Raw genomic sequence first — 24,725 nt, 5'->3', positions numbered from 1 at the left:
TTTGAGCAATATGGACATTTTAACAATATTAATACATGCAAACCATAAGCATGGGATATTTTTCCATTTATTTGTGTCTTCTTCAATTTTCTTCAATGTCTTATAGTTTTCAGCATACAAATCTTTCATCTCTTTGGTTAAATTTATTCCTAAGTATTTTATCCTTTTTGATGCAATTGTAAATACCATTGTTTCCTTAACTGCTTTTTTGATTGTTCATTGTTAGTAGTTACAAACACAATTAAATTTTGTATATTGATTTTGTGTCAATTTTGTATATTGTATATTGATTTTGTATATTGATTTTGTGTCAATTGATTTTGTGTCAAATTTACTGAACTCATTTATGAGGTCTAACAACTTTTCTGATGATAGAGTTTTTTTGGTTTTTTTTTTTTTGGGTCAAATATGTATTTCCATGATACAGTACATCATTAGTTGTTTTTTTTTTTTTAAGATTTTATTTATTTACTTGACAGAGATCACAAGTAGGCAGAGAGGCAGGTAGAGAGAAAGAGAGAGGAGGAAGCAGGCTCCCCGCTGAGCAGAGATCCCGATTCGGGACTTGATCCCAGGACCCTGAGATCATGACCTGAGCCGAAGGCAGAGGCTTTAACCCACTGAGGCACCCAGGCGCCCCAGTACATCATTAGTTTTGATGAATGATTTATTAGTTGTGTATAACACCCAGTGCTCATCACAACATGTGCCCTCCTTAATACCCACCACACAGCTACCTATCCCCTCACTCCCCTCCCCACCTTCAGTTTGTTCATAGTAGCAATGTCCACAATAGCTAAACTGTGGAAGGAGCCAGGATGCTCTTCAACAGATGAATGGATAAAGAAAATGCAATTCATGTATACAATGGAGTATTATGCAGCCATCAGAAAGGATGAACACCCACCATTTGCACTGACATGGATGGAGCTGGAGGAGATTATGCTGAGTGGTGAAGTCCTTAGAGTTTTCTATAGAAAATGTCATGTCATCTGGAAGTAGAGGCAATTTTACTTATTTCTTTCCAGTTTGGATGCCATTTTTGTGTGTATATAAGTATGCCTAATTGCTCTGGCTAAGACTTCTAGCGCTACATTGAATAAAGGTAGTGAAAGTGGATATCTTCTTCTTATTTATGATCTTAGAAGAAAAGGTTTTGGCTTTTCACCATTGAATATAATGTTATCTGTAGGCTTGGAATGTATGGCCTTTATGTTCCTCCCATACTCAGTTTGTTGAGAGTATATTTTTATTTTGAAAGAATGTTGAATCTTGTCAGATGCTTTTTCTGCATCTTTTGAGATGATCATATGATTTTTATTCATTTTTTTAAATGTGGTGTATTACATTAATTGATTATTACTGATTCAATCTCTTTTCTAGCAACTGGTCTGTTCAGGTATTTTTATTTCTTCTGTCTTCAGTCTTGGTAGGTTTTACATTTCTAAAAATTTGTCCATTTCTCTTAGGTTGTCCATTTTTTTGCCATATAATTGTTTATAGTTGTCTCTTAGGATCCTTTGTATTTTTATGGTGTCAATTACATGTCTCTTTTTCCACTTATAATTCTATTTATCTGAATCTTCTCTCTTCCTTGTTTGTCTAGCTAAAGGTTTTCTATTTATCTTTATTTCATCTCATTTATTTTCACTGTGATCATTGTTATTTTCTTTCTCCTGCTCAATATGGATTTACTTTGTTCTCTTTCAAGTTATGTAAGGTAAAAAATTAAGTTGTTTATTAAGATCTTTCTTTTTTCTTGATGTATGTGTTTATCACTACAAGCTTTTCTCTTAGAATTACTTTTGTTGCATCCCATAATTTCGGTTTGTTGTTTGTCCATTTTCATTTGTCTCAAGCTATTTTTATTTCTTTTTTGACCCACTGGTTGTTCAGAAGCATATTGTTTAATCTCCATCTATTTTAAATTTTCTTTTTTTTAAAGATTTTATTTATTTATTTGACAGACAGGGATCACAAGTAGTCAGAGAGACAGGCAGAGAGAGAGGAGGAAGCAGGCTCCCTGCTGAGCAGAGAGCCTGATGGGGGTTTGATCCCAGGACCCTGGGATCATGACCGGAGCCGAAGGCAGAGGTTTTAACCCACTGAGCCACCCAGGTGCCCCTATTTTAAATTTTCTAGTTTTCTTCTTGTATTGTGGTCAGAAGAGATACTTGATAAAGTTTTAATCTTCTTAAATGTATTATGACTTTCTCCGTGGCCTACTGTATGATCTGTCCTTGAGAACGTCCCATGTATGCCCGAGAAGAATGTGTATCTTGCTGCTGCTGAATGTTCTGTAAATGTCTGTTAAGTCCATCTGGTCTAATGTGTAGTTCTTATTTCCTTGTTGATTTTCTGACCAGATGAACTATTTATTGTTGAAAGTGGGATACTGAAGTCCCTTGTTATTATTTTGTCACTGTTTACTTCTTTCAGGTCTGTTAATATTTGCTTTATATATTTTACGTGCTTCTGTATTGGGTATATAAAAATGTACAAATCTTAAATCTTCTTGATGAATTACCCTTTTATTATTATATAATGGCCTTCTTTATCACTTATTACAGTCTTTGGCTTAAAATTTGCTTTATTAAAACAATAAAAATAAAATAACAGTCTATTTTATTCTGTTTTCTTTTGGCTTCCATTTTTATGGAACATCTTTCAGTGTGTGTATGTGCCTAAAGCTAAAGTGAGTCTCTTTCTAAAAAATTTTAATTCCAATATTGCTAACATGTAGTGTTATACTACTTCCAGGTGTACAATACAGTGATTCAACAATTCTATACAATATTCAGTGCTTATCATGATAAGTGTAACTCAGTCTTCTTCACCTATTTCACCCATTCCCCCACTCCTTTTCCCTCTGGTAACCACCTGTTTGTTCTCTACAATTAGTTTGTTTTTCTGTCTTTTTTCTTTGTTCATTTGTTTTGTTTCTTAAATTTCATATATGAGTGAAATCATGTGGCTTTTGTCTTTCCCTAACTGACTTATTTTGCTTAACATTATACTTTCTGGCCCCATCCATGTTGCAAATGGAGAGATTCCATTCCTTTTTATGGCTGAATAATATTCCATTGTATACATATACCATAAATTCTTAATCTATTCATCTATGGATGGACACTTGGGCCCCTTCCATAATTTAGCTATTATAAATAATGCTGTAATAAACATAGAAGTGAATATATATTTTTGAATTAGAATTTTTGTATTCTTTGGATAAATACTCAGTAGTGGAATTGCTAGGTCATTCAGTAATTGTGTTCTTAATTTTTTGAGGAGCCTCCATACTGTTTTCCAGAGTAGCTATGTTTTTCCACATGCTCGCCAACATGAAGAAAGTCTCTCATAGGCAGCATATAGATGGCTCTTGTTTTTTAATCTGTTCATCCAGTCTTTGTGTTTCAATTGGAAAGTTTAGTCCATTTGATATCTAAACCCTGTTAACAATTGGGTCTTTTTTTTTTTTTTTTTTTTTTTTGTATTGATGTTGTGGGTCTCATGAATGTAAGCCCCACTGGCTTTGAAGTGAGGTGTTTTAAAGAACAACCCTGCAGGTGGGAGTCTTCACATTTGGAGTGAAGTCAAAACCCTTCCTTCCTTATGGAGAAGCTGGGAGGTGGGAGTTCCCTCCAAATTGTATGGTGCTATACTAGGGGTGGGTTTTATGATGACAATATATCTCAGCATTTCCTACTAGGTTCAATATGGGTTTTCTTCTCATTCACCCAATGTGTTTACGTTGCTCAGATAGTTTCCAGATTTCTTTCAGAGGGGACTGCTTTATGGTAGCTGTGCGCTAGATGTGTCCATGGGAGGAAGTGAGTTTAGGAGCCTCCTATGTCACTGTCTTGTATCAGAACTAGCACTACAACACTTTCTAAGTAAGTATTTATTATGTAGAGAAATACTAGTGGTTCATCAAGAGTTTTTTTTTTTTAATTTTTTATTTCTTTTCAGTTTAACAGTATTCATTGTTTTTGCACCACACCCAGTGCTCCATGCAATCCGTGCCCTCCCTAATACCCACCACCTGGTTCCCCCAACCTCCCACCCCCTGCCCCTTCAAAACCCTCAGATTGTTTTTCAGAGTCCATAGTCTCTCATGGTTCACCTCCCCTTCCAATTTCCCTCAATTCCCTTCTCCTCTCCATCTCCCCATGTCCTCCATGTTATTTGTTATGCTCCACAAATAAGTGAAACCATATGATAATTGACTCTCTCTGCTTGACTTATTTCACTCATCAAGAGTTTTAAGAAGTGTCCACAGTTCCCTCACTGGGAAGATGAGGGAGTTAAAGTAATTTCTTCTAGCTTTTACATTCTAGGCTTACAAGGTGACAAAAGAACATGCTAAGGATCCCACCTGTATACTCACATATCAGACTCAAAAGTGTCCAAATTCTTTGCCATTTCATTTAGATGTGTAAACTTAGCAACTAAATAAACTCTTTACAAATTTGGCTACTTTATAGTTTTATTCATTTACTATCCTAAAATAACATATGTGCTGTGTAGTTGCCTGACTTCAAGCTATATTACAAAGCTGTGATCACCAAGATGGCATGGTATTGGCACAAAAACAGACACAGAAATAAGTGGAATAGAATACAGTCTCTGGAAATGGACCCTTAACTCTATGGTTAACTAATCTTTGACAAATCAGGAAAAAATATCCAATGGAAAAAAGACAGTCTCTTCAATAAATGGTGCCTGGAAAATTGCACAGCTACATAATGAAGAATGAAATTGGACCATTCTCTTACACCATACACAAAGATAAACTCAAAATGGGTGAAGACCTCAATATGAGACAAGAATCCATCAAAATCCCAGAGGAGAACATAGGCAGTAACCTTTTTGACATCATCCACAGCAACTTCTTTCAAAACACTTCTCCAATGGCAAGGAAAGCAAGGGCAAAAATAAACTATTGGGACTTCATCAAGATAAAATCTTCTGCACAGCAAAGAAAACAGTCAACAAAGTAAGAGGCAACCCATGGAATGGGAGAAGATATTTGCAAATGACATAACAGATAAAGAGCTGGTATCCAAGATCTATAAAGAACTTCTCAAACTCAACACCCAAAAAACAATCTAGTCAAAAAAATGGGCCAAAGACATAAACAGACACTTCTTCAAAGAAGACATACAAATGGTTAAGAGACACATGAAAAAATGTTCAATATCACTAGCCATCAGGGAAATTCAAATCAAAACCACACTGAGATATCCCCTTAAACTAGTTAGAATGGCAAAAATTAACAATTTTTTCCTGAAAAAACAAGTGTTGATGAGGATGTGGAGAAAGGGGAACCCTCTCATACCATTAGTGGGAATGCAAGCTGGTGCAACCACTTTGGAAAATAGTATGGAGGTTCCTCAAAAAGTTAAAAATAGAGCTAGTCTATGGCCCAGCAATTGCACTACTAGGTATTTATCCCAAAGATACAGATGTAGTGAAAAGAAGGAGCACATACACCCCAATGTTCATAGCAGCTATGGCCACAATAGCCAAACTATGAAAGAAGCCAAGATGCCCTTCAACAGATGAAAAGATAAGGAAGATGTGGTCCATACATACAATGGAATATTACTCAGCCATCAGAAAGGACGAATACCACCATTTGCATCGACATGGATGGAAGGAACTAGAGGGGATTATGCTAAGTGAAGTAAGTCAAGCAGACAGACAATTATCATATGGTTTCACTCATATGTGGAACATAGGAATAGCATGGAGGACAATAGGGGAAGGAAGAGAAGACTGAAGGGGGAGAAATCAGAGAGGGAAACAAACCATGAGAGACTATGGAACCTGGAAACAAACTGAGGGTTTCAGAGGGGAGGGGGTGGGAGGATGGGGTAGTCAGGCAATGGGTATTAAGGAGGGAATGTGTTGTGATGAGCACAGGGTGTTATACATAACTAATGAATCACTGAACACTACATCAAAAACTAATGGTGTGCTGTACGGTGGCTAACTTAATATAATAAAAAATGTATGTGTGGTGTGTAAAGATGACCGTGCATGTAGGGGGGATTCTATAGGGAAAAACAGAAAACTCTTTATAACTGAGAATAAAATAAAATAAATGATGAAGTATGAAGTGGCCTGGTGAATTCAACTGTAAAGGCAGGAAAACATCCTGAATATTTCACACTTGTATGGGACTTAAGAGTTTCCACATGTAGAATCTGGAATGGTTGGCCCCTTCACTAGATTCTTTATACCTTATCAGGATGCTTTCCTGGAGCTTCTTCTCCTATCTCATCAGACAGCACAGCAATACCAGCTGGGAAGGTATGGCCTCCCCATGTCCACCAGCTCCAAGACACCATGCAAAACTGAGGTGGACAAATTGCAGGCTGCACTTGGAAAGGGGGAATGATGGAGCTAGAACCATTTCTCCTTTCCTTGGCTCACTCTTTTCAGAAGTCCATGCCATTTAATTTTCTTGTTCATCCACTCACTGACAAATCACATGTTTTATGTGTTTATAGAAATACAACTGGTGGTGGGTTTTACATTTCCTACCTTGAACCTAAAATAGTCTTGCCAATAGGATGACTTCAAATTGTATGGTAAAATCCTTATAATGGGCTATTCAACTCCTACTTAAAAGACAGAAGTTGATCAATAAATGTTAGCCGCTATTGCTGCTGTGACTGTTGTCAATATAGTTACTATCAGTAGAATCTTCTCACCGGTCTTTGTGCTTTCAGCACATTCATGAATGACTCTAACAGCTGTTGAAATAATCGGTCATCTCTGCCACAGTTACTGTACTGTCTTCCCTTTGAAACTTCTGGGGCCTCTGTTTTCTTCTACCTTGAAATTACCACAACTAACCTCTCCATTTGGTTTCCACAACTTTACCTGGCTCTAAATTTCTCTTTTAATTAATAATCCTCTGACTTTGTGTTTACCCATAAATTTTACTATTATCTCATCCTTAAGATAAATGAAGGATAAAATTAAAAATAGATGCATGCTAAAAAAATAAATAATAATAAAAATAGATGCATGCTATATATACAGTGTTTATATTTAACAGAATGTAAAGAAATTGGAATGTAAAGAAATTTTTTTTTCAGTTGACATTTTCTACTAAAAAAATTGAACACCATGGGGGATATTATATGATTGGAAATCATTTTGACATTTCCACCACAATGAATATCTTTTATCCTAATTTAAAATTTCATTTCACATCTGACTCCATTTGGAAACCTGAGTCATTTTCAGATAACAAGGAATAAAAGAAAGAATATGAAATTGAAGACAGAGCAAAAAATATGTCTGTTTTAAAGAGATACTATTATTTACTAAGACTCTTCCCTTCAAAAGATATATTAGTAAATATCACATTCAGAAGTGAAGCAGGGGGGGCGCCTGGGTGGCTCAGTGGGTTAAGCCGCTGCCTTCGGCTCAGGTCATGATCTCAGGGTCCTGGGATCAAGTCCCGCATTGGGCTCTCTGCTCAGCAGGGAGCCTGCTTCTCTCTCTCTCTCTCTCTGCCTGCCTCTCTGTCTACTTGTGATCTCTCTCTGTCAAATAAATAAACAAAATCTTTAAAAAAAAAAAAAAAAGAAGTGGAGCAGGGGTGCCTGGGTGGCTCATTCAGTTAAGCATCTGGCTCTTGATCTCAGCTCCCAGGTCTTGATCTCAGAGTTGCGAGTTTAAGCCCCATTTTGGGCTCCATGCTTGGCATGGAACCTACTTAAAAAACAAAAACCAACCAACCAACCAACAAAAAGTTAAAAAGAAGTGAAACACTTCAGGATCCTTAACATTGTAAATTGTTTTCTCATATTAAAATCCTTCTCTTACCAAAGCCAAATTCAGGTACTTGTTTATGTATCAAGACAGAATGATTAGATTTTAAAGTTAAACAGATCTGGATTTGAATTTGTAGTTTTGTGGCCTTGGTTAAATTGTTAAACCTTTCTCAACTTTGATGTTCTCATCTGTAGAATGTGATTAACATGGGTTCCTCTGTAATGTTTTTGTGAGGATTAAAGAAATCTAACAATGGCTGTGAGAATTTAAACTTTAAACACAACGCCCGGCTTTTAATATATATTTGTTTCCTTATTTTCACTCTTTATAATTTTATGTCTTCTTTTTTTATGGTTTACATATGAAATCAGCACTCAGTGATGTTGCCATCAGAAAGGCTGGTGCCTGACATGATCTATTAATTCACAGGATGAGGGACCAGAAGAGGATGCGAGAGGCTGTGTACGTGTGAGGAGGAGAATATCCTTATTTTCAGCCAAAAAATAGTTCCTTTAGGCTTGTTGGATGATCAAAACCCTGAAATAATTTGGGCCTTATCTTAGTATAATATTCATAGCTAACTCCTTAAAGTTGTTCGTTCTTTATTTAGAAAATGGAAACTGCCTGCTACCTTCAGTTGGCACTATTCCATCAAGCAACATTCCACAATGTTGCCTGTGATTCAGTGTTTTTTCCATTGGCACACCAACCTGAGATTTCCTCTTTACTGTGGAACATCCTACTGTATTCATGGCTAGAGTCATCAAACTGGATAGACGAGTACCTTGGACTGAACAACTCTAGATGATTTGCCAATTCTCACCTGAATCGAATTAACTGGTAACTCTGGGAAAGTTAAACAAAATCATGTAAAAAAGATAAGGGAAACTTGAAACACATTTTCAATGCAAGTTTGGAAGGATCAAATGTAAAAAAGACCCACAAGAAACAAACAAAAAAAGCAATTATCAGCCAAGGGATTCCTTAAGATCAGAGAACTTGCCTTATTTCTGTATTCTCCATTGTCAAATGAAGTGCCCAAGAAGCTGTAAGACTACACATGCATACACAAACACACACATGCTTGGACACACATTAAATATATATTTAGGCATTATACCATAAGGAATACATATTTATATATTATGGTGTTTTGAAAATTATTAATATATGACACATACATATTATATATCAATACGTTTACTGAATTGCAATTGATTAGCTTAGAGAAATGGTATATTATGAGGTTTTTCATCTGATTAACCTCTCTTCAGATGTATATCTCTGCTTAGATATTGCCTCCTTTACAAAACTTCCCTTCCTCTGAATGAGGTCAGGTATTGAGTTCTCATCCTATTTTCACACTTTTTTATGCAATGGCCACATGTATTTGTCTCTTTCCCTAACTACTCACAAAAAACAAAACAAAACAAAACAAAACAAACAAACAAAAAAATCAAACCAACCAACCAAACAAAAAACCCAAAAAACAAAATTGGAAGAATTACTTCCTGTTTGGATTCTGAACTGAAAATAGATTTTCCATTTTGTAAAATGGTGTGTCATATCCTATTTAAAACTATCAAACATCACCCTAGAAGCCATAATGAATGGGCATTGCTGAATCACACAGGTCATCAAAGAGTTATGAATTTCACCTATCAACCTGACTGAAATAAGAAGGTCTTAATACTCATGAGACTAAGCATTCCCCAAATGTCCTGGATTTCCTTGGGCAGCCCTGGCAAAGATGACATATATGACATTTTCCCTTTATATTTTTCTACTTGGTCTTCCCATTTGACAAACTAATACAAAACAGATCTACCAGTGGTGAATGGTCATCACATTCACTGCATTCAACACCCAACTGTGACATGTGTTCACACAGAAATCTATGAGACCTTTTATCTTCTGGCTTTCCATTTTTAGCCTTAGCCTTACATGATGTGATTTAAATATTCTGGCTCATGGCTAGATTTGTTGGTTTTGGCACTGGGAACCTAAATGAATAAAGAAAGTCTGTGGCTTTTCTATAAAAAGGATTCCAAAATATCACAAAAGGACGTGTTGTTCCCCTTGTTCATTTAGAAAACATTATTGAATGTCTTCTATGTACCAAATACAATGTTAAGGACTTGAACACTGATGGGCAAGTATTTCCTCAGTAGTCACACCAGTTCGCATTCCCGCCAACAGCGCATGAGGGTTCCTTTTTCTCCACATCCTCACCAATACTTGTTTCTTGTGTTTTTTATTTTAGTCTTTCTGACAGGTGTGAAGTGATAGCTCATTGTACTTTTGATTTGCATTTCCCTGATAATCAGTGATGTTGAGTATCTTTTCATGTATCTGTTGGCCATCTCTACATCTTCTTTGGAGAAATATCTGTTCACATCTTCTGCCCATTTAATAATCCAATTAAAATGTCTTTTAGGTGTATTATTTGTTTTATGGGTGTTGAGTTTTATAAGTTCTTTATATATTTTGGATACTAACCTTTTATTGGATACATCATTTGCAGATATCTTCTCCCATTCAGTAAATTTCCTTTGAGTTTTGTTGACTGTTTCCTTTGTTGTACAGCTTTACATTTTGATGTAATCCCAATAGTTTATTTTTGCTTTTATGTCCCTTGCTTCAGGAGACATCTAGAAAAATGCTGCTACTGCCAGTGTCAGAAAAATTACTGCTTGTGCTTACTTCTAAGATTTTTATCATCTCAGGTCTCACATTTAGGTCTTTAAACCATTTTGAGTTTGTGTACTGTCTAAGACAGCAGTCCAGTTTCATTATTTTGCATGTAACTGTCCAGTGTTCCCAACACCATGTGTTGAAGAGACTTTTTCCTATTGTATGTTCATTCCTCCTTTGCCAAAGATTAGTTGACTATTTATTTGTGGTTTATTTTGGGGTTTTCTATTCGATTGATCTATGTGTCTATTTTTGTGCCATTATCATACTGTTTTGATTACTACAGCTTGAAAAAATACAACTTGAAGTCTGAATTTTGGTTTTACTTTTCAAGATTGTCTTGGATACTTCTGAGTACTCCTCTCTTCTGGTTCCATAAAAATTTTAAGATGTTTGGTCTAGTTCTGTGGACAATGCTGTTGATATTTTTATTAGATCTGTAACAGATTGCTTTGCGTAGTATATATCTTAACAATGTTTTTCCTCCTAACACATGAGCATGGAATGCCTTTCCATTTCTTTGCATTGTCTTGAATTTCTTTAATCTGTTTTATAGTTTTCAAGGTACAGGTATTTTACCTCTTTGGTTAAATTTATTCCTGGATATTTTATTGTTTTGATGCAATTGCGAATGGGATTGTTTTCTTAATTTCACTTTCTGCTGTTTCATTATTAGTGTTTAGGAATGCAACAGATTTCTGTACATTGATTTTGTATCCTGTGACTTTACTTTGAATTAATTTGTCAGTCCCAGTAGTTTTTGGTGGACTCCTTAGGATTTTCTCTGTATAGTATCATGTCATCTTCAAATAGTGAAATAAGGAAAACCCAATTTGAATTTCAACTATTTCCTAGACCATCCTGATAAGGGTTATTTTTTCTTAGAATGATCTGGAAATTGATACAAGAAGTCTCTGTGTATCTTAAAATTTGTTGTACATATCACATATAAATATGTGTATAAATACATATATTATACATATATGTGTATGGTTGTATATATATTTATGTATAATTAGCTGTACACAATTCTCTTTATTAAATCTGTTTATTAATTTTAGTAGAGACTGTTGTTGTCTTTATAAAATTCTGAGTTTAAGACCCTATTTATGTATCATGCCTATTATATGTCATCTATGTATCTATCTATCATCTATCTATCTATCTATCTCTATGTAACTTCAAGCTAAATGGGACTTATTTGTCACAAGAGTGAATACTCTGGTGTCTAGAGTAAGCAAAATCAGTTGTGCAGCATTACTGAGTTCTGATATATTGAGTATTTCTGACTGAGTATGCTACACTATAGACTGTCCCAAGGATAAAGTCATGGTAAGTAGTATATAAAAAGAATGTGGCAAGGCATGCAGACCTGAGTAATACATGGCTTTGGAGGAATCTGATGTCCATCTAATATTTTCTCACAGATTTTAATATGTATCCCACTCTGTTTCTTCCACACAGCATCCACTTCACATATATTTCAGCATATAGAGGCAGAAAAATTAGAGTTCTGGAATTCAAAAGATGGGGATTCAATCTCTATTAGTATGGACTACTGATTTATCCTCTCAAACGTCAGTCTCATCATTTTTAAATATGGATGTCAATAGAGGGTTGCTAAATGCTCAGATGGAACCATCTGTGCACAGAGAAGACACATAATCGGTGCCCAATTCGTGTTAGTGTAATGTGGACAATAACTGAGCTAGAGCCACGTTTCTATATATCTAACTCATCCCAAATTTGAAACAACCAAGAATACAGTTAAAATAACTTAATCAAACATGTCTTACATTCTTTCTCTTAAACCCAAAACATATAGGATTTTCTTTTACGAGTTTTTCTGAGTTCCTTATTTTGCAGCTCTTGAATGAGAACTACTAGATCCATTAAAAAATCTGGTATTTTGCCTTTGTTCATATTAAGCTTTTAAAATGTTTTCTAACATTTGATGATGTTTATACCTCTGAATATTTATTCCTCAGGTTTTATGGCTCCCACAACAAAGAGCTCCTTCCTCTCTCCTCTCAATCCATTTCTAACTTGTGTTCTCAGTTAATTTAGTTTATCCAGATTTTTCTGTTCTCTGGACTCTGTCCTCTAGTATTCATTTGGGCCTCTGCTTAAGGTTTCAATTTAGTGTGTGGGAAATTCCTTGACACCTGTGACTTTTTATATCTCCCAAAGCTCTTAGAACAGTAGCAAGCTGATAGGAAAGGTTCAACATACTTAATTGAAAAAAAAAATCTCATTCTAAGTATGTGATCCAGTGTTAGGTCATAAATACAAAGGCTTGAGTTTGGTGCTCTTGTTGTGTCCTAAGAGGTCGCATCTGAGACGTCAATTCTTACAGCTTAGACCAAAAATGAACCAATGGTGGTGACTCATTACTCCAGAATTTCAAAAGTCTTCCCTACTAGCACTTGTTCTAACTTGAAGTTCCTTCATTTCGGAACCCCGTTTCATGAAAAGAAGCCCTGGAATGTATTCTTCTTGAGATAAGCATGTTATCTTTCTTAAGATACTTTCATTAAGTTAAAATAATAAATAAGGGTATAGTATACCCTTAGTTAAGGGTAGAAGGAGGAACTGGATTTTATTTGGAACAGTTCTTCATTTGAATAAATGTTTACTGAAGTGAGTAAGCAGAGACATTTCCATCTAAAGTTTGGAAAGGAGACAGGAGAGGGAGCAGTTCAAAGAAGCAGAAGTCTAAATTTTCAGGAGTCAGTTTTAAATTCTGTCCTTGTGCATGTGCATTACAGACTTGATTTGAGTACCGCAGTTCTAGGTACAATGTATGGTTCTTTTAGGGTCAGTCTGTTATTCATCTCTGTATCCCAACACCTAGCACAGAGGGACAGAAACACTGTTGTACTGAAAAATTATTCCTCTCTGACTCTGGATTCTTCTTCAGAGATAGCTGATTGATCAAGGTAAAATAAGGCCAAGTTAAAATGTGACACCACAGGGAGAAATACTGTTACAAATAGTGTGATATTAAGAGAAGATGGTCGGTTAGAAGATAGTTAGTATCCCTGAGCTCAGGTTCCCAGTCCACTACACCCAGCATTTCATGGTGTGACCCACCACAAAACCTCTATTATCTTTAGCTTTCTCTTTTATAAATGAGGATCTTAAATCTGTAAGCCTTTTCCCCCTGATTTAAAAAAAAAAAAAAAAACTTTGATTCTCCTAAATTAAAAAATAATTTCTTCAATATGCTTTCATTTAAACTTTTATTTAAAAGAACTTCAGTTGAATAATACCCTGCTGTAAATATTTCTTTTAAATCATTACTTTCCAGGATTTTGTGATGGATTCCAAATTTAGACTGTATATAGTATACTACAGTATAGTATTTAAGAAGGGTGGAAAAGAGATAAACACTTATGGAACATCTCATATAAGGCAGATTTTTCACATTCATTTCATTCTCAATCCTCGTGAAGTGGGAATTTTCTCAATTTAAAAATGAACGAAACAGAGAAGTCAAGTATCATGCCAAAGGCCAGGTAAGAGCTGGGTAGTGCCAGGCTCTCCTCTCAGTTCGGATTTAAAAATCCATGTTCTTTTTAGCACATGATCCTGGCATTCTGTTTAAAAAAAAAAAAAAAAAAAGGTAGGTATTCCATTGAACAGATGGAAACACTGAAGTACAGAGAACCAGGGACTTCCTCAATTTTGTAGTAAATCAGCACTTTCGGTGCCAGAAAGAAACTCAAGTATTTTGGAGTATAAGCTCACAACATATGCAAGTGTAGGAAAACATCATTTTGTATGATAACTTTATTTGATGCCAGTATGAAACTTTCAGGGTTTTAAAATGATCAGATGTGAGAAAACTGGGCTTGTTGTATTTATATTTTTTAAAAATGAAATTCTAGTAATGCAGCTGTATTCTAGAGACTATTTTAAAAGGAACATATTTTATATCCTAGAAATTGATGAAACTCTTTTTTCCAAACCATGCACCCTAGCCTCCCTAGATCCCCAACCCCTGCCTTACACATACATGATATCTAGAGCATGACAGGGTTTAATGTTGAACTTTATTTCTTCTTTTATAAGTAATTTCCTTATCTAAAATTAATTTGTAATGTTACACAGTACTGTACTTCCTCTTCAGAAAAGAACTTTTTCCCTCTGTAAGTTCCTTGTGTTGGTTTTTTTTCATCCTCTCTGTCTGTGTTGGCTTCTAGCCCTCTGTTCCTTTCAGTGCATTTGGTCCTTTGCCAAATGAGAGTCATCACTTAGCCCAAAAGTATCGTTTTCCAACACACAGAATCAAAAGGAAAACCCCGCCTATTACACCCACTGCTAATTAACATACCACAAAACTGACTAGTTGCATCACTGGACCATCACTTGTGAATTTCTGCTTTCCAGAGCTCTTATTCCTGCAGAGAACGAGTTTGAGCCTCATGGAAGATATGCCTTTAAGCCATTCAGGTCCTCAAGGGACACACAGATCATCCTGGAAGCAATGGTGCCTCTACTCAGTGATAGCTCCTTTGCTGTTGCTTTTCTCCTTCAGTACACTAATTCTCACTTTTCTTCCATTCAAGGTAAGGAGATCATAGTACCTAAAATTGCTGCCTTTCTTTTGAAGTCTATTTATTATCATTGCCATTCAGTATTGTTAGAACTAGTTGGAAGAGACGTGTGGGTATAGAAAATGCAAAAAGTTTCAAGTTTGTCATGGCATATGGCTTTTGAGGTTTATATAAATGTTTTGAAATGAAAGGTACTAGAAAATGCTACATGTTAGCTGCACAGCTGGGTCAGATGGAATCATTTAATTAAATCAGTCAATTGATAGATGCCTGGGAATACTTTCTCCCTTTCTGGAACTCTGTTAACCCCTCTTGATGGGATAAAGGTATAAAATGTAGAAAGGTATAAAACATATGCCTGCCTTCAAGGAATGGGATGCAACATATAGTCTTATTGAGGGAAAAGATATAAGGAGATAATGAAAGAAGAAGGTGAGTGAATGGTGGTTAGTGCATCTTCGTGGAAGGAAATGGCACTGAACTAGGAAGTAAGATCTGGATTCTTGTTCTAGGTCTCCCTAGCTGTATGAATTTAAGAAAGACATTTAGTCTTCCTGGTTCTCAGTTTCTTCATCTGAAAAATGGTGGTAGGAGAATGGATTTGTTCATTACAGTGCCCCTTCCAGCTATAAAATACAGTGATTAATAATTTATCTAAGGATAATAGAGAGCATAAATGCTTTAGGAATTCAAAATAGGGGACAATGGCTTTGGGCTAGAGTGATCAGGGAAGGCTTCATGGAAGAAGGAGGAAGCACATTTGTATTTGGGAAGCCCCTGATGCTTATCAGGAATTTCCCATTGAGCTCCAACCCAAGTTGTGGGTCTAGTAAAAGAACTGGAGATATATTAGATTCTTCTTAAATTTTTCTGACTGTTGACTACATAGCACTGACCAAAAGAAAATAAGAAATGTTTTATTTAACTTAAGAGTTAGACTATTTGGGGGTACATTTGAAGATTCTGCACCTTGGAGAGAAGATAGTAGTATATGCCTATCTAAGAAAGGGCCATATGCAATTAGCACCTGCAGACACATTTTTTAAAGGGGAGTGGCTGGTGAAATCTCCAAAAATGTGTTTCTGTGACTTAATTTAAAAGCCACTGAGAAAAGACACAGGAGGAAGGACACGGTAGTTGCTGGTATTAATTTAGTTAGGGGAAGTGTAGCTTTGGTCACATTCCTAGACATTAAACCATTAATCTGTATTCCCCAACTGTACACAAGGATATGCAACAGAGGCCTTTCTAATCACACCCCTACTCTCTCCAGGAATGTATCAAGCAGAAGTCTGAACTTTCTGGAGAAGTGATGCTTGAACAGAAAGAAAAGAATTGTCAGGAATTCTGAGTGTTTTGATTCGTGAAGAAAAGGAAGGGCGAGAATAGCAATAGCTTAACTTTGGAAGACTTCACCCCTCTAGAGCAACCTCAATTTTTAACCAGATTTCCTGAAGAATATAAGACAATGTTATAGGTGTTACCCACTCCTACATATGGCTAGGGAACCAATGCATAGAAGGGGCTGAATATGTCCTTCTCAAAGGAACACAGTGGCTTCTGCAAAGGGAAAGAGGATGTCTAGTGATGCCAGAGGTACCTAGAAGGCCTCTTGCCAGAACTGAACTTGATCAAGCCCATGTGCTCAAGCTCTGATTCTCTCTCCTAGACAATGTGCATCTTCTCAATGAAAGGTTCCCCCTCTAAAGAAGTAGCCTAGAGTTTATTTCAAATTTGGGGAGATCTTAAAGGTTTTCAGGCTATGATCATGATTGGATGCCATAAAGGCTTATTTCCTGTAGGAAAAACCAAAGGCCCGGCTGACGCGACGCAGTGACTCATTTTCCACTTGGCTGCACTTCCCGTCCCTCATCGGCCACAAATAAGTGTCTCAGGGAAAGAGGGCTGTGCGGCTAGTGGACGGCGAGTCACGACGAGGTGACTGCTTCCACCTTCTTACCATACACATGAACCTTGGAGGGTTTTTTTTTTTTTTATCCTCTCTAGTTTTTGTATGCAAAATCCCACTTTCCAACATCTCTAGGCACTAATTCAAAAAGGATTAGACAGGAAGATCGGCTTCCTCTACACCAACAGAAATTTCTTTGGGAGCACAATCTTTCTCCTCCCCCATCCCTATCTTTCAAAAGACATTCAACTGGAAGGGTTGGCTATGAACCCAAGGAGTTTGGTCTACCCCTCAGTGAAAATAGCCTCACAGAAGTTATCTCTAAAACGAAACACAACAAAACAAAAAGACCCAAAAAACGAATGTTCAGAAGAGTTCCCTGCTTCAATGAAGTGAAAGATGCTTCCAAAAGGAGAAGTCGGGTTTGTACTTAGAAGCAGAATAGAGTCTATTTCCAAATGGTGATCTAAGTAGGGTTGGTTGTTGGTTTGAAGAAAGAACTATTGTTTTGGTCATTTGAACCCAAACGTTTAAATCTGGGCTTATGTCATAATGGAGTTACAAGAGCAATTGCTCCTTCAAAGCAAAAATGAATTAAATTAAATGGAAAGTCCCATATGCTTCTTCATAAATGGATATTTACCTCTCTCCTAAACATCAGCGGTATTATAAATAGAAACTGCCCCCACAGAGTAGTAGGGGTGAGACTTTTGAATCAGACGGGCTGTTTGGATCTCAGCATAGCCTCTTATCAGCTGCATGACGTTGGGTTAGTTACTTAATCCCTCTCAGACGCACTTCCTCATCTGCAAAGGAGCATGCTACTTCCTACCCTTTAGACCTACAGTAAGGATTAATGAGATGGGACAGTGCCTGACCCATAGCAGGCTCTGATAGATTACAGTCATTCATATTCGCATTACTGCTGACATCGTAATTTAATTTAAAAAATTTAAACTTAATGAGGATAAATTTAAAAAGGCTTTTACCAAAACGGACATTCCTTATTCGTCTGTTTCATTTCCTCAGCTAAAGACATAAACAATGAGTCTTGGAACACTACATCAAAAACTAATGATGTCTTGTAGGGTGACTAACAAAACACAATAAAAAAATAATAAAAATAAAGACTATACCTTACTGCCAAATAGAGGATTTTTGTGATTGGACAGATTCTCATTTGTGGCAGTAGAAAATGTCAGTGGTGGTTTCTGGAGTTCTAAGTAGGCATTAAAGCAGCCCTAGTGCAGCACCCATGATTTCTGTCTCTGGCAACTAATTTGTGGCCTCAGGTTTCTCCACACACTCTCTATGCACGATGGGAGACACCACAGATGCTATCTGTGCCACAGTCTTTCGCACTCACTTATATTGAGGTTGTTACCCAATTGCCTCATGTGTGTGATCATGTGTTTCTAGAAAGATCATTAGCTGCTTAAGAGGCGAGGACTATGAATTGTGTGTGTTTCTCTTGCTTACTATGCGGGCCGGGATTATAGGATCAATGTTTTGTTCCGTTTTTCATTATGGTCAGCATCATTATCGAAACAGCTAATATTTAATAAGCAGGACCAGATCTGTATGGGCAAAGCCCTTCTTCATGATTATTATATTTAAGCCCATAAACACCATCAGTAAACTAGGTGCTGTTATGTCTCCCATTTTATAAGTGAGAAAACGGAAGATAAACTAGCACATGCCTATCATGGATCAAACTAAACTGAATTTCAGCATTTCTTTTAAGACACCCCAAAAGGGTGTCTCCTAATGAAATGATTGCAAGAGCAAAGACAATTGTAGGAATCCAAACTTTCTGACTGGACCTCCTTATCAACAAAATATTTTTAAAGATTTTTTTTTTTTTTTTTTTATTTGACAGACAGAGATCACAGGTAGGCAGAGAGGCAAGGCAGAGAGATGAAGGGAAGCAGGCTCCCTGCCGAGCAGAGAGCCCGATGCGGGGCTCGATCCCAAAACCCTGGGATCATGACCTGAGCCGAAGGCAGAGGCTTTAACCCACCGAGCCACCCAGGCGCCCCCAACAAAATATTTTTGAGTATAATCCCACTGTATATGCTAATTTATTATGTTAGCAATAAGGGCTAATACCAGGTATAATAAAAAGATACACAAAATGAAAACTTATAAGGAACCAAATGACATGCTTGAAATAGTATATTCACAGTGCAAAACTATTTTGCTTTTACCAAAATATTATATTTTACATATATAAACATTTCTAATATAACCGAAATAATATTTCAGTAATTCAATAAATGTGTTTCTTTTATTTTCTTAACCTTAGTTTAACATTTTGTGATACAATAATTTGAAGATTATATTCTAAGCTAATTTACTTTGATTCACAATTTTAACTGTCATAACCTATATTTATTTCTCCACTCTCCTCTACTGGACTATTTTATTCCTTTGACTTTAGTTTAAATATGCAATATCTTTTCTTCATTCTCTTTCTCACTTGAAAACCTTGCCTCCAAATTCTATGAAAAAATAGAAGTAGGCAGGAAAGAAGAAGTTCCAAAGCTCCCCATCATATCTACCACTTGTCTACCATCTTGTCACTGTGCATGAATTGTTCATGAACCTATCTAAGGCCTCCTATGAACCAGATTCTGTCCTTTCTTACTTAAGGGCATTGACTGCTTCGACAATTATCTCCTTGCTCTTACATTCTATTTCACACCCCTCCTTCCCCTTTGCTGGAACATTCCCATCAAATGGCAACAGATAACCATGTTGTCAGTTCCTCCATGTTAAAACAAAACCAAAGACTAAGAAAAACAATAAAATCGAAACATTTCTCTGACCTCTCATCCCCATCCAGGCTCCACTTAATTTTTCCGTTTTCCCTTACAGCAAAATTCCCCTGATTTTTCTTTTCTCATTTAGCCTTAAATCCATTCTAATTAAGCTTCTGTCCTCACCGCATCACAGAAACTACTTTTGCCAAGAACCCCAACGGCTACCATATTATCAAATCCATCAGTTAATTCCCTGTCCTACCTCACTTGACCCAACAGCAGCATTTGATAGAGCTGATCACATGTCTCTGAAATACTTTCTTCTCTTTGTTTCCAATACCACACTCTTCAAGTTTCCCTTCTGACTCACTGGTCTCCTTTGGTGTTTCTTCCTCATTTCCTGACCTCCAAACCCTGCAGTGTTTCAGTGCTCCTCTCTGTCTGTACTCACTCCCTTGACAATCTAGCACAGCCTCACACCATAAAGTATCTCATAGAAGCTAAAGATTCCAAAATGTATATCATCAAAACTCCTTAAATTCCATCCTCGTAGATCCAGAGGCCTACCTGACACCCGCGTCTACCTGGGTATGTCAGAAGTATCAGTCATAAACTTGATATGTCCAAAAGTGAGCTCATGATTCTTTCCTCTCAATTTACTCCTCTTAAATCTTGCTCATTTCAGTGATTAACAACTTTATCTTTTCAGTTACCGATGCCCAACATCTTGGACCATCTTTGTCTTCTCATTTTCTCATCCCATATCCACGTCGGGATAGCCAGCACCTTGGTCAGAGGCACCATGCTTTCTTGCCTAGATGATTACAGTGATCGTTTAGCTGGTCTCACTGCTTTGGCCCTGGCCTCTCTTTGCTTTATTCCTACCACAGCAGCCAAAGAAATCCCATAAAAGAAAAATGTGCAATATCTTTAAGTTCAAACAGTCCCCTAAGCCCTTTTCTGCAAGGAAGCTAATGAACTTTACACGGAACAAAAATTTTTTTTGTGGTTATGCCTTATTTTACTACTAAGTATTTTAAAGTCTTTAGCATTTAAATACCAGTATTTATAGAATTCATCACACTGGTGGCTTCTTGTAGCAAGTGAACTGTGATATGTCACAACAGTTTGAAGCTAGTCTCCTCATGTTACCTCAGTTACTGTAAACGGTGTGATTGTCTGGATATTAGATGAGGGCGGCTTTACCAGCCTGCATTGTGAATACGTCTACAGTTTAACGTTATTAAAAATAAAGATAAACTTAACTAGAGATTCTATTATTTTCTTTTCACATGCCGATGGATCATGGTGTAGGGACTGGGGTGTGAAGACTACTGTTTATAGATAATTCCTATGGCCCAAGAGGAGGAGAGTCCGAGATCAAATAATTGTCCTGTTAGGTGGATGGGATGAGACTTTAACTTTGGCCTAGAACACCCAAAAGGGCTGTTAGGTGATAAGGGGAAGACGGAGCCAGCCATCTGCAAAGGAGAGCTAAAACAGGCAAGGCAAAGTGGAGGGCAGGATTTTGTAATATGGCGAGGGAAAAGAAGTTTGCTTCAGGATCTGAAGCCTCTAACCAAATAACCCCATCAAGAAGGCTGTGCCACGGCCATCCTCCTGACTGGCTCTTCTTTTTCTTCCCCCACAGACTGCCAGTGAACCCTGCATAGCTAAGTTCGGTAAGTAACCTGTCTTGCACGCCTCCTTTTTGCTTTTCTTAGTATTTGTTCCAAGAAGGAAGCCCATCTTTCCTCATTTTTCAACTACTATTTATAACTGCTTATCACGTGCCGAGCAGTTTCTAGGAGCTGAGACTTGAGAAGTAAACAACAAGACAGACAAGTTCATGCCTCAATGAAGCTTACATTCACTGTCACAAATCTGGGCAGGAATGCACATCACGGTTACAGAGCCAGACACCTGAAATCCTGGAATCCACCTTTAATTTTGTGTCTTCAATAAGCACAAGTTTCAAATTTCTAGCACCTTTCCCTCTGACGAACTCAAAGTTCTCACAGTTCACATGTTGCTGGTACTCAGTAGAGTGTGTGTAGGGCGACATTTTTGTTTCCAAAAAAATAGAAAAGGAATGAACGCCAGGGAAGTGGCCACTTTCTTTGTGCCTCTCCTCTCCGCTTCTGAGCCACTTTCCCTTAGAGAGATGACCTGGTATTCACTAAGAAAACACATTACAGTTTATAGGTACACTGAGCCTTAATGTATGCCTTAGAATCCATACAAAATCGAAAATAAATGCATTTGAATTGTTTACATATTTCAGACCCTCCCCTCCAACACACACACACACATTTCAGCCAAGAGCAGAACATTTCTAAAGTTAACGCTAATCCCTCTTTTAACATATAGTTCTAAATGCCGGGCTTCCCTGGCTTGAGGGAATTACAGAATCTCTTTTTAGTACTTGTCTCTGCCTTTGTAATTTGTTCTTGTTTTTCTAGTAAATGGAGTGGAAATAATGATATGTTTGAAATTCCTTCTTGAGGTGATAAAATGTTGAGGAACTCAAGTGCTGCTAAGTGGCCTCAAGTCTTTAAGTGGCTCCTACTGCAGAATGAGAGAACCAGTGACACTTTGTCCTGGTGACTTGCCTATTGTCAAGTATTACGTGTAAAGCAGAAAGAAATTTACTGGGCTTTGGGCTCATTGAAGGTACAGAGAAACTTTGCTACTTGCTATAATGATCTCTCCTTCATTATCCTTCAGAATCTACCCTCAGAGTCTTATAATCGATCAGTTATATATAAATAACAATTTAAGTCAATGTGTGATCTCTTCTGCATTGCTTTCTTATCGAGGTTTCTTTCTAATTATGAAATAAATCCTCATAAAAAAATTACAGAGAATTAGAGAACAGGCCAAATAAATATTTTTGAATTATCAAGACACTCCCTGGGGCTCTGAAGCACATTACTATGCAAAAACAATTAACACTAGAAAAATATGTAAATTCCCCATATCCCTATGAAAATAAGTGACAAAGTCTTGACTCTTTCTCCATCCCTTGACAGTTTTAAACTAGGGATATTTATATTTAAACACTTAAAAATTTAAATTTTTGTATTTAAAAATTCAAATAATTTCCATTTATAAACTCATGAATATACCATGATATCCCAAGCAGATCTTGGGATCCCAAGCCATAATTTAGACATAATACATCTAATTCAGGAGCATGGATGTATTATTCAATCAAGAAATATTTATTGAGCAAACAGTAGGTTTGGGGAACTTTTTAGGGGCTGAAGATATAGCAGTGAACAAAACAGAAAAGCACGTGTACTCAAAGACATTATATTCAAGTGGGTATAATACAAACAATAAAGAAATGAGCCACTTAATTTATAATATGCTAGATGATGACACACCTTCTGTGAAGAAAACTAAAGCAGGATAAAGGGAGAGAGTGGCAGGAGAGCACTATTTTCTGTAGACTGATGAGGAAGGTCTCATTGATAAAATGATACACAATAAATAGTATTTACATAGAAAAGCATGAATATGCATCCTGTCAAGTTTGGTCATCACAATCCTGGTGTGTGATTCCTCTCTCCCTTCCTCCTTCTTTAGTTCCTTTCACAAATCTTGATTGACAACAGATACAGTGCCCCTAAAACTCAACCCATTTTTCTATTCCAAATCCGTTTCTTTAGAGCTCTAAAACAAGGACTAGATACTTAAAATATTAAAATTGTGGTTGGAGAAAACTAATACAGACTAGGGAGAGAAACAACCTGTAAGTGGGAAAGAACTATAATCAGGAAGGGAATGAAATGAATAACCACGCGTTCCTTTCTTTCCTCCTCTGTAAATGTCTTACAGGACCATCCCCTTTAAAATGGCAAATGACATGTCCTAAGCTACCTTGTGTGAATAAGACAGCGGATGAGAAACTGGAAATACTTCAGAATGGCTTGTATCTCATTTATGGCCAAGTGGCTCCCAACACAACCTACAAGGAACCAGCTCCTTTTGTGGTGCGGCTACGTAAAAACGAAGACATCATACAAGCTCTAACAAACAACTCTAAACTTCAGAATGTAGGAGGGACTTACGAATTGCACGCTGGGGATATTCTAGAACTGATGTACAACTCTGACCATCAGGTTCTAAAAAACCACACATACTGGGGGGTCGTGCTGCTGGCAAATCCGCAGTACAACCCCTAGAAACTCCTTTTGGCTTCCGCACCATCTTTCCCACGTGGAGGGGTGCTGGTGATTGCGTTGGAGGAGGCAGACTTTCCACACCTGCAGCTTGTCTGAGCATACAAATCAACACACATAGAACCTCTCTGCATGTGAGTTTTCATCTCTCAAGCTTATCCAAAAAAGACTCAGAGGACAGGCCAGAGAAATTTGCTTACCGTTGACATTGGGTCAGCAAAGATGCTTTATCAATCCACGAGAAATGACTGTGGGTCGCTTGAGGACAGAAGGTTCTCAAAGAGTCTGTGTCTAATTCTTAAATCCTTGGATGGGAAAAATGTCTTATTGCCCTGGGAGCCTTACCTGGTGTGCAAAAAACAGATCCAGGGCAGTGGCCTGGCCTTGTTCTCATATTCTTGGGCTGTTTCACTTTATTCTTCCCATACTCCTGTCTTTCGAGGCCCTTCTGTTAAAAAGTAACCAGACTGGGAGGGTGGCCACAGATATGCCAACAACACCCCACTTTAGATGTGATGATAAGAAGACAGAGAATACTCGAGAGATTTACTGGGGCACAGCCACAGAGGGCATAGAATGGAGTGCACTTTACTTGGGAATTTCCCTTGATTTCATCACGTTTGGGATGTAGAAGGCTTCATAAAACAAGTTGGTCAGAGGCCTCCTTCTGAACCTTGACACAGGGCTCATGAGAAGCTGTTGATGTGTGCCTACATGTCAGTAGTAAAGAAAGAGTAATCATTAGTGACCCTAAAATTAGACCCTAGAAATTGGCATCATCAGTAATGTATTATGTCATGTAATAATTTCGTATTCTTGC

General features: G+C 37.1%; 1 protein-coding gene across 1 annotated transcript; it reads left to right on the top strand.

The window, feature by feature from the left end:
* Positions 1–14,819: 14,819 nt before the first annotated feature.
* On the top strand, positions 14,820–24,314 carry LOC111150915 (TNF superfamily member 18). The gene is made up of 3 exons (XM_022508602.1): positions 14,820–15,059; positions 21,370–21,400; positions 23,562–24,314. The coding sequence occupies exons 1-3, from the start codon at positions 14,916–14,918 to the stop codon at positions 23,906–23,908; spliced, it is 522 nt and encodes a 173-aa protein (XP_022364310.1). The 5' UTR covers positions 14,820–14,915; the 3' UTR covers positions 23,909–24,314.
* Positions 24,315–24,725: the final 411 nt, after the last annotated feature.

The sequence above is a fragment of the Enhydra lutris genome, unplaced genomic scaffold (assembly GCF_002288905.1).
Source record: "Enhydra lutris kenyoni isolate GAN:26980312 unplaced genomic scaffold, ASM228890v2 scaffoldscaffold24, whole genome shotgun sequence".
In the NCBI taxonomy this organism is placed as follows: Eukaryota; Metazoa; Chordata; class Mammalia; order Carnivora; family Mustelidae; genus Enhydra; species Enhydra lutris.
This window is presented reverse-complemented; position numbering and strand designations above follow the sequence as displayed.

What these genes read in the sequence shown, in the direction of transcription:
- LOC111150915 (XM_022508602.1), top strand. Translation starts at nt 14,916, where the DNA reads ATGGAAGATATGCCTTTAAGCCATTCAGGTCCTCAAGGGACACACAGA. An exon ending in TCACTTTTCTTCCATTCAAG is followed by an intron (nt 15,060 to 21,369) that starts GTAAGGAGATCA and finishes CTTCCCCCACAG; the next exon opens with ACTGCCAGTGAACCCTGCAT. An exon ending in ACCCTGCATAGCTAAGTTCG is followed by an intron (nt 21,401 to 23,561) that starts GTAAGTAACCTG and finishes AATGTCTTACAG; the next exon opens with GACCATCCCCTTTAAAATGG.